The 14,957-nt window shown below is 42.2% G+C and overlaps 1 protein-coding gene across 1 annotated transcript; it reads right to left on the reverse strand.

Moving 5' to 3' along the window:
• Positions 1 to 1,972: 1,972 nt before the first annotated feature.
• Positions 1,973 to 13,315, reverse strand: LOC131398032 (transmembrane protein 132B-like). Its single transcript, XM_058531083.1, has 6 exons — positions 13,259 to 13,315; positions 13,154 to 13,220; positions 8,517 to 8,595; positions 5,990 to 6,269; positions 3,390 to 3,586; positions 1,973 to 2,489 (listed from the first exon to the last, which is right to left on the reverse strand). Exons 1-6 carry the CDS (start codon positions 13,313 to 13,315, stop codon positions 1,973 to 1,975), a joined length of 1,197 nt encoding a protein of 398 aa, XP_058387066.1.
• Positions 13,316 to 14,957: the final 1,642 nt, after the last annotated feature.

Here is a 14,957-nt window from a genome sequence, read left to right on the forward strand (position 1 = left end):
TGTTCCATCTTAATACAATAAAAATTGTATTAAATCTTCCTACCCTTGAATTCTTGCTTTGCTTCAGACCATGCCCGTGGTTCACCCAGTAGCATTTTATATTTTATAAGTTATACAAGAATCATGTCACGTGCAATTTCTTTCTTCTTTGCCACTGATTTACCGTCTCTGTGTTTCTCCTAACGATGGATTCTTGATCTTGGAAGAGCCATCTCCCGTTGTAGTTGTGTGTGTGCGTGAGTGTGAGCACCAGTTGTTTCTCCCTTAGTGTGCATTCCATGAATGTTTTGTTTCTGCCAGAAAAACAACTGTGAATGTTTTACTGGTCATCGTATAGATGGGTGTCTACATACTGTTAGACTGACATATCGTTCTGTTTATTTCTCTTTCCTTTTATTCAGGCAAGTGGCAAGCCTCATCTGCAGCTGTTTCCTAGGCAATTTTCTTTTTGTGCATGTCAACCCATTTTTAGATTATTTAGGATGGATACTAAAAAATGATGCTCATACAATGCTTGCATAAAACAGATAAAAGTAGTTTAATTGACAGATTGTACCCCCAGAAATGAACTCCATTAGTTCCCCGTGAAGTTACAACTACCAGAGGGGGAAAAAAAAGTATGTCGGTGGCTCTCAACATTTCCCCAAAATTCATATAAAAAAAAAGCTTCATGTAAAACTTATTTGTTAAATAGCATTCTTTTATAGATACTCGTTATGTTAAATAAAACCTCTTGTCCAATTCAGATACAAGATATTTCAATAAGGAAATCTTGGAAAGACAAAGTAGGGATAAGAATTGAGGGGCCACCCCTAAACACTCAAGTGAGGAGAAGTGGGGAAAACCAACACCCAGCATGGACTTCAACAAGTGACACGACACGACAGATCCCAGGGAATAAAACTTACGCCATCAAACTGATCTTGGAAAAAATACTTTTTTTTTCCTATTTATGTTTCCAAAAGAATTCCAGAAGCCAAAGAAACTAGCTGTTGATGCATATGTAGGGCAGGGACTAGGATGGGGGGAATGAGGAGCCAAGGGCACAAAATTTAAGGAGGCACTCGCTTTCAGTCTTGCGCAGTGCACACCCCTGGCACTCAGCTGCACCTCAGTCTCAGCGTTTTCCATATGTGCATCAAAGCAAGAGCAGCGCTCACCGCAAATGAGGGCGGCTACATCCATGTTTTACATATGTCTGCTCTCAGGCCATGGATGAGTAACTGTGCTTCACAAAGGACTAAGAACAGAAAAACCAGCTCCCAAATCCTTTCTAATTCTAAGTGTTTACCCTGAGTAACATCCATGAGTGCTAGGTTCATTGTAATAGCCTGGGCTGCTCCCAGGAAGTGTGTAAAAACATTGTTCTACAACCTTCCCAGTGCCTGCTTGCAGTTGTCTAGGGACACATCCTGGCTTATAACCCAGCTGCTATAGCCCTCCAGACCTCTGATACCCACTTAGAAAGAGATCTCCAGACCTCCACAAATGAAGCTTTGTTAAGTCATCCCCTATTGCTGATCAAACTCACTGCTCCCTCACTCAGAAAACAGAAGGCATAAAGGTGAATAGGAACATAAGAAGGAGTTTACTTCTGGTCCTGCAGTCTCTCCATATAGTCTCTAAAGTCCTGGGAGTCCCCCAGCCCCATGTCTTGGAAGACCCACTTGATGTTGTCATCACTGTCAAACAGGATGGAGTTGGTGTATGGGCCGCTATCCTTGGGGAGGATGGTGGTGTAGGAAGTAAACCTGACTCTCTTCTTCTTTGGGCCCGATGGATTTATAGGTTCATTTTTAATTTCTTCCTCATAGACGTAGTCAGAAGGTCTGAGCAGTTGACTATGAAAGGCTTCTTGGAAACGCCGTTCAGAAGGAAGTTCCTCTCCTCGAACTGCAGCCCCCTGTCTATCATGGTTGTGCACTCCTCTGATGGGAGTGTAATGTCCACGGGGTTCTCCAAAAGTTCCACTTCATTCCCGAGCCAGTGGACCACCACTCTTGAGCAATTTCTTATCCTTTCCTTCCATGGGAGACTGTGGGATTGTGCTTTTGTTGGTAGCTTCCTCTTGGCCAACAGAGGTGCCATGTTGGAACCATTCCTGAACTGCTCTCTCCTGGTTTCCTTCACCCTCTGTGGAGTAACTGAGGTGGTCTTTATATTCACGATTTATGCCCTCGATATCACTGGTGCCTCCTTGGTGATCATCAATATTTGGTTCAAATTTGACCTGGACATTTCCTTTACCCATGGCAAGAACACTCTTCCTCTTGGTCTTCTGACAAGGTTCACTAATCATCACTTCTAATTTAATCAAGCGTCCTTGCTCTTCACCCTCTGCCACCACAACTGACCATTTGGACTGAAGGTTTGCTTGCACAGACACCATCATTTCATCCCATGATGAGGTAGTATAGTAATGGAAAAAATTCTTAGGATCATAAATGTTTAAGGGTGTCATTGAACCATCACTGAACAAATTCCAAGAACTAAGAAAAGAATGAAACCAAAGCATTGTGTTATAATTTGTTTTCTTCAAATTTCTAAGCATGTTCACAAACGTGGTTTCCTATACAATATGTTTCCAATACACAAGCCGAGAAAAATAAACCCTTGTGTTTTAAAATCTGGAGCAGTTTCTGTCATACATTAAACTGCCATAATAATGTGCTGTAACCCCACTGGCGTGAGGAACAAATTTATACACTTTAATGAGTGCAGTCCTGAGTATATTAACTTATTGAATGTCATATAACAGAATTTGACTTTGAATTTTCCAAAAAGATTTTGAAAGATCTCAAGATGCATCTGAATCAATTTCAGGTGCAGCTAATCAAGCTAGTGCTCGAGATAATATCACTCCAAGCATGTTTCATTAGAAAGACAGGCTCGGCTTGAAGTATCCGAGAAAAGATGCATTATGGGGACTGGCATGCTTGAAAGACACAGTGACTTTGATATAATTTAAACAGATTTGTTACAAGTTTAAAGATGGAGCAGAGGTTTAAAGTTGCCCATAGTTAATGTAAACTGCTCTCTGTTGCCTGTTAGCCATACTTGGTTGAAGAGCTACAATAGTATTTTCAAGTATAATATTACTTTTTTTAGAAAAGCGGAAACATGTGATCCTTCAGTGGTGGATAACCCACTGCAAAATGGCATTTGGACACGTGGTCAATATATAAAAGCATATATTGCACATGAAATGTATCTAAGGAAAATGTATCTAAGCCACTGAGCACTTTTCTCAGAGACAGGACTGGATAAGAAGCAAGAAGAAGCCTCAAGAATTGCCAGTCCTAGTTGTGAGGGCTCTACTGATCTCCTTTGCAGGATGTGAGAGAGAGACAAGCTGTCTCAACTGAGCAGGGACAAAAGGACTCTGGAACCTCACCTGCTGTCGGGGTTGGAGAACGTTCTGGGCGGCCGCCATTGAGACGATGGCTCTTTTGTCCACGCTGTGAGGCTGCAGGGAAAGGGACATGCCAGTCATCAGCTGCATGCCCAGGTCCACAATGGTGACATGGTCATCCAGGACGATCACCATCTTCTCAGCCAGGATGGAGTCAGAGAGAGGCGAGAGGACCTTCCAGGGAAGCAAGAAAGCTTCAAAAGAAAATGGATCTTTACAATGAGATGGATGTTTTCTCTTCAATCATAACTTTGCCACAATCACTTTAAACCCCTAAAGTGTGCTCTCAGTTTGCTACTGAATGAACGCCTCGAGAAGGTAGAACCTAGCTCAGACCACGAAGCAAATACCTGCCCTCCCCTTCATCAGGCTGCAGTAACAGATCCAGGTGAAGCCGCCTGTGAAGTTAGCAGGAAATGATCTTCCTCCCAAGGACAAGCTACAGCTGTCATGTCAGGACAACCCCTTTCTTTGGGTGACTACTACCATTTTCACTCACTGAGAAACACTGCTATCTAAAAGCAAAGATGATCAAAAACCTTGCTCTTTGAAATCACATCGGGAAGAATGAACATTCCTCTCTTGCCCTAAGGATCTAACTCACTTGGACACAGAGAAGCAAGTCTGATTTCCAACTCAACTGCAGGATTCCAGATAAGAGGTTTCTGTAACAGCATCACCATCCCTGTGAATTTGGTGTGTCACAAGCAAGCAGGACCCTGGGTCCACTTCAGACTCCAGACTGATGCTGGCTGACCTGCGTTGCTATGAGCTAGCCACACTCTGCTTTACTAAAATCTTACCTACACTCAACCCTTCCCAAGATCCTATAGTAACTCTGTCTCTTCTTTTGTTTGTTATGATGTCCCATAGTTCCTCCGAGTGTGGCCTCCCCAATAGCAACAGGTCAGTGAACCTGACCGTCAGACAATACATTTATACCCGGTGGTGTTAGGACAGATGGTCTTAGGCGAGGATAACTTGCTGAAACGGTTTAGAAAAAACACTTTTTTAAATGGTCAATTACAACCACCAATTAAAAACACAAGGAATTATAAATATAGATCAGCCTAATATATTTTATTTCCTTTGATTTATACATGTTAATTATTTATTTTCTTCAAAGGGTTTGATTTAATCTAGTGACGATACTTTAAAATCAAAGAAAATCATCTCCCTGATGACGTTGGCCTATTAAAGCACATTAAACATAGCATCTTTCTCAAAACTAATATTTACATTTTGACAATTGCAGGATTTTGCTACACACGTTTAGAGACATGGTGTTGTAGGGAAGCAAAATTTTCCACCCCAAAACGTGTCTTTCCGGCATGAGAATTATTTTAAGCTGATAATTTTTAAGAAACAGAAAGACTCAGCAAGTTTTTCTTGTATCTCTCCCTTAACTGCCTAAAAGAATTTAGATCCAGGGCGTGTTCCAGGAAGAAGAGCCATCACAGAGATGTCTACAAAGCACGCAAGCCAGGTGTGGTGCTGGAGGGGACTCTGTGCAAGGCCTGTTGGATTACAGTCCTCTCCATGTCCCACTGTCTCTGTGTGGCATGGCAAACACTGTGCTTCTGGCAAACACTTACTCTTGTCATTCTTCCTGCGAATTGCCTCCCTCCCCTCTGAAATCCCAGACCCTTGCCTCCTCCTCCTGAGCTCAGGATAGCATGTAGACCTCAGTTGCCTGACTGTCAAGGAACCTCATATCTTTGGCATTCCCGTATGTACGAAATTAAATTAAATTTTCTCCCGTTCATCTGTCTCACATCAATTTAATTCTTCGACTAGCCAGAAAGAACCTAGAAGGGTAGAGAAAAATTTCTTCCTCCTCAACACCGTCTAGACTTTCTCCTCTGCTTAAATTCATTCTTTTTGAGTAGTTAGATGTTCATAAAGCAATAATTATAGGTCCATGTGGCATCATTGAGCTCACCAGGAAAACACAGTGGAAAAGGGAATCTTAAGGCCTTGAGAAGCTGTTTCGTCTCATAAAACAGTGATCTGCCACCAGAGGTGATGCAGACTGGACTAATGTAGTATCAATAAACCAGCTTTTGTAAAATTACATTTGGGCAAAACCTAAACTGTGATGTGATCAAAATATTTGCACATTTTATAAAGATAATGACCTGTTGTATAATTTCTTCACAGCTGTCCTATTAAAATTAGCTATGAAATATTTTCAATAATAGTATAAGAAAAGAGAAAGCGAGAAATTATGGAAGCATGTAAAAATGAATATGACAACAAAATGTGTCCAGACATGGCCAAGTGTCCTGGGGTTGAGAACTATGGATGTCAGGGAAATAAGATTGCTTGCATTGTCTGTCTCAACTTAGCATCCACTGGTAAAAAATACTTGATCTCAAGAGTGTCTTTAATTTGCAAAAGCTTTTCTGTGCTTCCTAAATTAAAAATTAATTTCTGAATATGAGGTATGAAGATTGATGAATCCTGTGTCTTGTTTTTCATTACTTTCTCTCTCATGCACACAAACACACACATGCACAGAATTACCTAACACTAACTTGTACCTGGACACATACAAATAATGGGTTGGGTATTTGCAGGAAGTGTCTGCATAGTGGTGATTCCCGGCTCCCAACCCACCAGGGTCCTGCCATCCTGTAACTGGGCAATTTTCGCCTCCTCCACCTTCATGAAATCCGTCACCAGGTCAGTGATGTCAAACTGCCAGTCGGGGCCCAGCATGTAGCTCAGCTGAGCTAGGTTGAGCGACTCTGCCATGAACTGGGTGAGGACGCGCACCGTGGTGTGCTGGTACTGCAGGGAGCACCCCCTCCCCTTCCTCTGCTCGTCCTCCTCGTCCTTACTCTCCCGGGTGGGCCTGGGAATCAAACAAACCAGAATGAGCGTAACCACCTTTAAGATGTTTTAAACACCCTCAATTTTCCGTCGACTGTGGGTCTGTACAGAGTGAAATGAAAGGACTTGGCTCCTCTGCTGGTCCAACGTGCCCGCTCGCTGACCCATTCACCAATCTCTTCAACCTTCAGCACTAGAGCGGGGTTGACTGGGAGCTGAATTGCTGCTTCCTGCCCAGAACCCAGAAGACAAAGACCATGTCTCTTGCCTTCAACTGGTTTTCACTCCAGTGGAAGATACAGGCTCCAGAGAGGCAGCTACAGGGTCAAGAGGATGAGTCAGTGGTTCCCGAACTTTGCTGCACAGTAGAAGCAGCTGGGGAGCTTTTAAGCATCTCAGTGCCCCGTTTCAACCCTTAGCAACTAAATCACAATGCCCTGGAGCTGGAGGCAGGAATCCACATATTTTGAAGAGCCCCTGGTGAATCCCACGTGCAGCTGGGTTTGGGAGCCCCTGGCTGAGCTCCAGGATGAAACAAAGCTAGTTCCGTGGCTCTGCTTCTCCCTGACTTAGACAAGGGTAATCCGCATTTTCCTCACCTGCAAAGCGGGCCGGTGCCCACTCTCGTGTGGTTGGTATGCGCTGAGGGAAATCCCACACGCTGTTTGGCTTGAGGCAGCACACAGTAAGCACTTGTTAGAATTTAGGAGTGATTGTTACTATTAACACAAGAAGAGATCCATGGAATTCAGCACAGCTCTATGGGAGGACAGAGAAAATATGACTCACCAGACTTAGGGAACAAGGCTAGGTTGAAAGGGGCTTGTTATGAATAACAAAACACCCACTTCACCTTCCTGACTCTGAACTGAGGACAAAAGACCAAATATTATAGCAAAAGATGCTCATATTGCTTTTATCACTTAGAAAATTCCAAGAGTTTTGGGAGCTGTGAGCCAGGAACCATAGAGGAGGACCAAATATGTATTTCTTATAAATCACAGTGTCACAAGCAGCCTCCGGCACGCCATCAGCTCTGGGGAGAGCATGGGCTGCCGTCGGCATTGTTGTTATTTCCCACACAGACCTGATTTCTCAGCATGGAGCTACTTCCAGTTGCTCAGTGCCGCAGAGGGCATCAGAAGCCCCAGCCCTCGCGGCCTTGACACTCCTCCATCACCAGGCAGGACTCTGCTCTCTCCAGTCTTGTTAAATCTGAGCAGCTGACGAGCAGGGAGATGAGCAGAGCGGCCATTAGCAGCAAGGCCCTTCTTCTCAAATAACAGCCTCCACTTCAGTGGCCGTTAGACTTCACAGGACATAAACACTTTCCTCTCTAATTCTGTCTGTTTACACGACAGGATAGGCACTTTATCCCCTCATTTCAGCTTTTCTTCTGCCTCAAAAATCAGATATTCGGCCGCAGGCGGTTATCGCTTCTCTCATTATGCCCCCATGCTGGGGAATTCATTGCCTCAAAAATGCTTGATTCTGTGAGCTGATAACTATTTCTGAAGGCAAAGCAAAACAACAAGAAAAATCACTTATTTGTGATACTGGGGAAAGTTTTTTTTATTTCTTCTTATTTTTTCCCCTGGGGGTGTTTGTCCTGTGTGTCTCTTTATAGACTCTGCAGCACCCATTGTAGGAGAGGTATTATAAAAGCAAATTTATGTTGCTGGAAGTTGCTTTGTGACAACGTTAGCAACCAAGAAGCTGCCAGCACACTGTTCTCATCTGGGCTACTTTGTTTCTGGATGGAGCATTTTGAGAAAGTGAGTACATAGACCAGTTTCTAAAAGCAGCAGCCTAGATAATAAGCCAAAATCCTGTCCACTCACTCCCACCCTCCACCGTCCAGCTATTGAGCCCGCAAGAGGCCAAGTCTCCCAACCCCTCAGCAGAGGCCAGAATTGTGGTCGTCTTTTTTTTTTTTCTTTCAATTTTATTTTTGTGGTAAGGACACTTAACATGAGCTCTTTCCCCTTACCGAATTTTAAGTGCACAATATGGTATTGTTGACTACAGGTACAGTGTGGAATTGATTCCTCTTGATTGATTGAAATTTTATGCCTATTCATTACTAGCTTCCCATTCCTCCCTCCCCCCAGCCCCTGGCAACCACCACTCTACTGTCTGATTCCACGAATTTGACGGTTTTAGATACCTCTGATAAAGTCAATTCATACATCAGGATCCACAAAATAGCAGCCCCTCCCCAATAGTGGCCCAGCCCACGTCACAAATCCACACCTGAGTCCACCCGCACTCACGGGAACACCTGTCAAAGAATCCTAACAGACACTCATCTGACTCCCGCAGCTCAGGGTCAGCTCGCTCACTGGACGCTAGAGGACCGGGCCTGCTCCCTTACAAGGAAACCCCCGACGTCCTGGCCAGTCAGGCTGTTTCCGAGGTACCTCCTCTAACACTCTACAAGACCTGCTCTCGCCCAAAGTCTGTCAGGAAGAGTGCCCCACTGCTGTGAGGCTCTGCTCTCCCCAGTCCAAGGAGTGTCTGCCCTTGAATAAAGGACATCAAACTCCTTACTAAATTGTATTATTTTTGTCATTTGACACCTCCCATCAGTGGATTCATGCAGTATTTGTCCTCATGTGACTGGCTTATTTAACTTAGCATCAAATCCTCAAGGTTCATCCATGTTGTCCCATACTGCAGAATGCCCTTCTTTTTTAAGGCTGAATAATATTCCATTGCGTGTTTATACCACACTTCTTCATCCGTTTATTTTCTGAGTATGTGTCCAAAAGAATTACAATCCGGGTCTCAAAGAGACATAAGCACTCCTACATTCATCACAGCATTACGTGGAAACAACCGCCAAGATGTGTAAACAACGTAAGTGTCCACCAACAGATGAATGGATGAAGAAATTTGGCTTTCTATGTGAAATCTCCTTTTTAAAAATTTAGACATCTAATTTTCTTTTAAATATACATTTTTATGTAAAAATATATAAATAAATATAAATATAAGCGTAAATGTATATAAATAGTATAAATATTATGCAAGACCCTCTCCCTCTCTACAGCCTCAGTTGGACATGTCCTGCTGATGCCCACACACCCTGCAGACGGGAGGGGCACACACATCCTCCATGGGAAGAGCGTCCCGGAGTTTTCCTCCATTGCCTCCCAACGGTGTTTATCTACCTGCCCCTCCCCTTCCCCAACAGTAACACAAATACTTACATGACTGTTACTATGTGTGATGTGTTGGCCCCACTGAGGTTCTCTGACCCTCATGGGACATTTGTCTAATCCCAGGCTTTTCTCTCCTTTTGGTCTCTTTTGGTGTCTGGTATCATTCTCCATTGAAAGGAACCAGGGCTTCTTGCAGACATGGGTGTTTCTAGGACTGAGGCAGCAATATACAAGGGGAACCTGGGACATCGTGCAGTGCAGTTAACTAAGAAAATGTTATAAAAAATTACACTGATGGGGGTATGGCAAAGGGACAGAGGAGCCAAGTCAAAGAGCTCCCAGTGGCCAAAGCTGGAACAATTTGAGCGACAGAAGAAATAGTATAGTATTGGATTATAACCCTCCAAACAGAATAAATGTTTGTGAGTCCATACTGATGAAATAAGTGATTGAATAAATAAATAATAATAATAGATTGAATAATAAATCATAGTGGAGAAGAGAAAATCTTCCATGTGGAAGAATTTCAAATAATTTATGTAGATACTCCATCCTCAAGGACAGGGTACGTACCTAAGCTTTAAATGTGGGCTGTTCGCAGTGATTTCCTTTCAAAGCGTACCGTATAGAAAGGGGTGAAAATGAGTAATTTTCCAGTGGAGAAACCAGGCAAACACTGCCTTAGCCAAGTGATCAAAGTCCACATCCACAGTGATAAATCTTGTTGACAGTGTGTCTACTGTGGGTGTGATGTGATGAAAATGGTATTTTACTTCTGTGGTATTCTTCCCCCAAAGCTATAACTCCAGTCAAATACGAATACACACACAAACCAAATTCCATTAGAAGGGTATTCTAGAAAATTCCTGACCTTCAGGGACGGCCCAGTGGTGTAGTGGTTAAGTCCATGTGTTCCACTTTGGCAGCCCAGGGTTCATGGGTTCGGATCCCAGGCGCAGACCTACATAGCCATGCTGTGGTGGCATCCCATATACAAAACAGAGGAAAATTGACATAGATGTTAGCTCAAGGACAACCTTCCTCAGCAAAAAGAGGAGGATTGACAACAGATGTTAGCTCAGGGCCAATCTTGCTCACCAAAAAAAAAAAAAAAAAACAAAAGGAAGAAAGAAAAGAAAAATGAAAATCCCTGACGAGAACCCCTCAAAACAGTCAAGGTCATCAAAAACGAGGCAAATTTGAGAATCTGTCACAGACAAGAGGTGCCTAACTTACATGAAAACTGAATGTAATGTGGTATCCTGGAACAGAAAAAGAAAATTGAGTAAAAACTGAAGAAATCTGAATAAAATATGGATTTTAGTTAATGATAATATATCAACATGGATTCACTAATTGTAACAAATGTACCATGATAAAATAAGATGCAAATAATAGCGGAAATTGGGTGCAGGGGATATCGGAACTCTATGCTATCTTTTCAATTTCTCTGCAAATCTAAAATTATTATAAAAATTAAGTCTGTTTAAAAAATAAATAAATTTTCAAAATCAGTAGAAAAGGTGCATCTGTTCTAGACCTATGATGATAACCCAATGTTTGGTGAATATCATGCAGCCATAAAAAAGTTATCAGGCAGCACTCTTCTGATGTGGCAAGACTCCAGGCTATGCTGCTAAGTGAAAAAAGCAAGAATGGAACTGTAGATGGAGAATGCTAACTTTTATGTTAAAAAAACCATAGAGGATACGAACATAAATTCCTATCTGCTTATATTTAAATAAATAAACAAAGGAAGGATAAATAGTAAACTAACAAAAATAAATATCTATGGGGTGGAGGGAATAAGGTAGACAGGGATGTGGGGTGGAAATGGTACCGTGCATATTTTTTACTATAGTTTTGATTTTTGGACAATGTAGTTATGATATCACCCAAAGATAAGTTATGAATCTTTTTTCCTTCCCTCCTTTAGGTTACGCGGTACTTTCTCTCCAGGTTTCAGTGTTAGGACATTGAAAAACAAAATACATTTCTGGTCTCATTAGTATTAGGCCAAGATGAAACTATTCTCGTCTTCTTTAAAAGCTTTTCCTCAAGTAAGATTCAACCCCTAAGGTCAAGCCACAAGAATATTTTCTTAAGCATGTTATTGATATACCACATTGAAGGCAAAGATTGCTGAATAATTTGAAGCTTATTTAGCAGTTACAACACGTTATCCTCAAATTTGTGTTGTATCTTATTTTCCCCCTGAACCCAGAAATTCTTCACCACTGGCACACGCTGAATGCTCCCCTCTTAGGGAAATGGCTGCATTTCCTTGTGGCTGTTCAGCTGTGCTTCTGGCTTCTGTCCGTAGCATAAAGAATGATCCGTTAAAGACACGCCCACGGTCTGAGCAGAAGCCAAAGGGCAGAGCACTGAAGAGCTTGGGGGGGTCCTGCCCACATATCCTGGACGTGACCTCAGGGAACTGTTTCCCCTGCTGACTCAGGCAGGGCAGCAAATTAGGCACAGAGAGCCCATAGGAGTTTACAATGCACAATAGTAAGGAAATAGGCAGCAGACTGGAGGCTGCCCCACAACCCAGTGCCTCATCTACACAGACACTGGATACTGGGGGTCTGCTCTCTTAGTCGGGGTCAGATGTCCCAGATGCCCTTGCACCCAGGCACAGCCATGTGATTATTCCACCAACAGAATGCGAGAAAAAAGATGAGCCATTTCCATGCCAAGATTAAAAATAAACGTATGTGCCTCCTCCCAATTCCCTTTTCCCATCCAGCTGCCAGCAAACAGATTCTGGGTCCCTGAATGGACAAGAATCGACTGCCATGTATATGTTTTAATATATACATTTATTACATATATATTACATATGTTTTAATGGATTATTATGCATTTCATGTATATTTTATATTTATATAACATAGAAATAGTTAATATTTATACGCATTGTTTATATATATATGTTATATATTACATATATAATTTGTATGTATGTTTTATGGATTATTGTGTATTTCATGTATATTTTATATTTATATACCATGTAAATAGTTTATATTTATATGTATTATATATGCATTATATATATTTATATGTTATATATGTATATAGCCCTTGAATTATTAGAACAACATAAAGCACCATCATCATCCCCAATCACACATGAGGAAACTGAGGAAGAGGCAGCTTAAGTAACCTGCTTAGGGCCACTGAGCTGTAAGTGGCGTAACTGGGACTAGCACTCAGCCAGGCTGACTCCAGCACCCACGCTCCTCACCATTAGACCGTCATCAGTAAAAGGGTGCTGCCTTCGACAAGTAGTAAAGGAAAATTATGAAAGGAGGGACAACTGAGAAACGAGGAATGAATGGCGACCGTCAAGCTGTTCCTGAATGCCCAGCCCATGCGGCATGCTTTATACGCATGGTTTTATTGAATGTTAACAACAACCCTACAGGTCAGTACTAAGGTTCTTCCTCTTTCCAGGTAAGAGAACTCACCGGAGAAGTTAAGTCATTTTCTCCCGTCAAGTTACCAGTGATGGCAAAGGCTGGCTCCCGAGTCCATGCCCTCACCACCATACTCTGGCCTCTCGCCATGGATGGGTGACAGAGTCAGAGCCACCTGAACTCCCAGTCCAGGCCACTGTTCCCCACTGCGTGTGCTGCTTCTCTGGGCCCTGGGTCCCTGAGGGCCGATTTTACCATCTTTACAGAAAGTTCTGGGTCCAGAGAGGGTGGAATCCACAGTCCTCTTTCTGGTTCCTCACCTTCTGCTGGAGGCACTGGGATCGTCCACCCTTTGATCTGGCTCAGCTCCGTGTCCGAGATCTCAATCTGAGGGGGAGGCAGGTCGCCCAGACGGTGATCTCTACCTGAGAGGTGAAGCGCTGGTGGGTGAAGTTCACCACCGTGTCCACTCTGCTCTTCATTTCCTTCCTGTACACAGAGGCGGAATCACATTTGTTGGAAACCTTGAGGAAGGAGTGGGATCTTGAGATGTGTCAGCAGAAAAAAACAAAACAAACAAAAAAGACCGCAAACAAAAATACACAACAAGGACAGTTCTTGAAACCACAACAGCTCTGATTCACTGGACGTGAGACAGCGGGAAGCATATGCTTGTAGCTAACGTGATTTTCATGCACTAGTTAGTGACAAATGATGATAAATAAATTCCAGAAAAAACATTTTCTGCAGCTCAATCCTGACTAGCAAAACTGTAAGGCTGATGTATTGGAATTACATAATCTCTTATGCTGTGTGTGTGTGTGTGTGTGTGTGTGTGTGTGTGCGCGCGCGCGCGCGCGCATGCGTACGTGTGTGTGTGTTCCTCACCACATGTACTCAGTCTTCCATAAATCAAATCTCAGATGCATCGAATTTTATTCTTGGGCCATTTTTGACAATATGTAAGTGTTGGCCATATGGTACCAAGAAACAGTTTTATGCCAACCATAAATAGGATCTTTTAAAAAAATAAAATAGGATCTTTTAAAAAAACTAAACAGTAGAGTTTTATCATAGATTAAAATTCTCCTGCACGAAGTGCTCAACAAAGGCCTTTTTTCCATATCTGAATTTTTATTTTATAAAAAAATTAATAATGTTCAAATTTTTTTAAATGGTATACTATTTATCTAGTTTTATAATTTGCTTTTGTAAATTTTATTTATTTATGTTTTTATTGCAGTGATATTGGTTTATAACATTGTATAAATTTCAGGTGCACATCATTATACTTCTATTTCTGCATGGATTACATCATGTTCACCACCCAAAGTCTAATTACAACCCATCACCACACACATGTGCCTAATAATCCCTTTCTCCCTCCTCCCTCCCCCCTTCCCCTCTGGTAACCATCAATCCAATCTGTCTCTATGTGCCTGTTTGTTGTTGTTTTTCTTCTACTTATGAGGGAGATCATACGGTATATGACCTTCTCCCACTGACTTATTTCGCTTAGCATAATACCCTCAAGGTCCATCCATGTTGTCACAAATGGCTAGATTTCATCGTTTCTTCTGGCTTAGTAGTATTCCATTGTGTATATAACCACATCTTCTTTATCCATTCGTCCCTTGATGGGCACTTAGGTTGCTTCCAAGTCTTGGCTATTGTGAATAACGCTGCAATGAACACAGGGGTGCATGTATCTTTACGCATTGGTGTTTTCAAGTTCTTTGGATAAATACCCAGTAGTGGAATAGCTGGATCATATGGTAGTTCTATCCTTAACTTTTTGAGGAATCTCCATACTGTTTTCCATAGAGGCTGCACCAGTTTGCACTCCCACCAGCAGTGTATGAGAGTTCCCTTCTCTCCACATCCTCTCCAACACTTGCTGTTTCCTGTGTGGTTAATTATAGCCATTCTGACGGGCGTGAGGTGATATCTCATTGTAGTTTTGATTTGCATTTCTCTGATAGTTAATGATGTTGAACATCTTTTCATTTGCCTGTTGGTCATCTGCATATCTTCTTTGGAGAAATGTCAGTTCAGGTCTTTTGCCCATTTTTTAATTGGGTTGTTAGTTTTTTTGTTGTTGAGATGTATGAGTTCTTTATATAT

The sequence above is a fragment of the Diceros bicornis genome, chromosome 35 (assembly GCF_020826845.1).
Source record: "Diceros bicornis minor isolate mBicDic1 chromosome 35, mDicBic1.mat.cur, whole genome shotgun sequence".
Taxonomy (NCBI): Eukaryota; Metazoa; Chordata; class Mammalia; order Perissodactyla; family Rhinocerotidae; genus Diceros; species Diceros bicornis.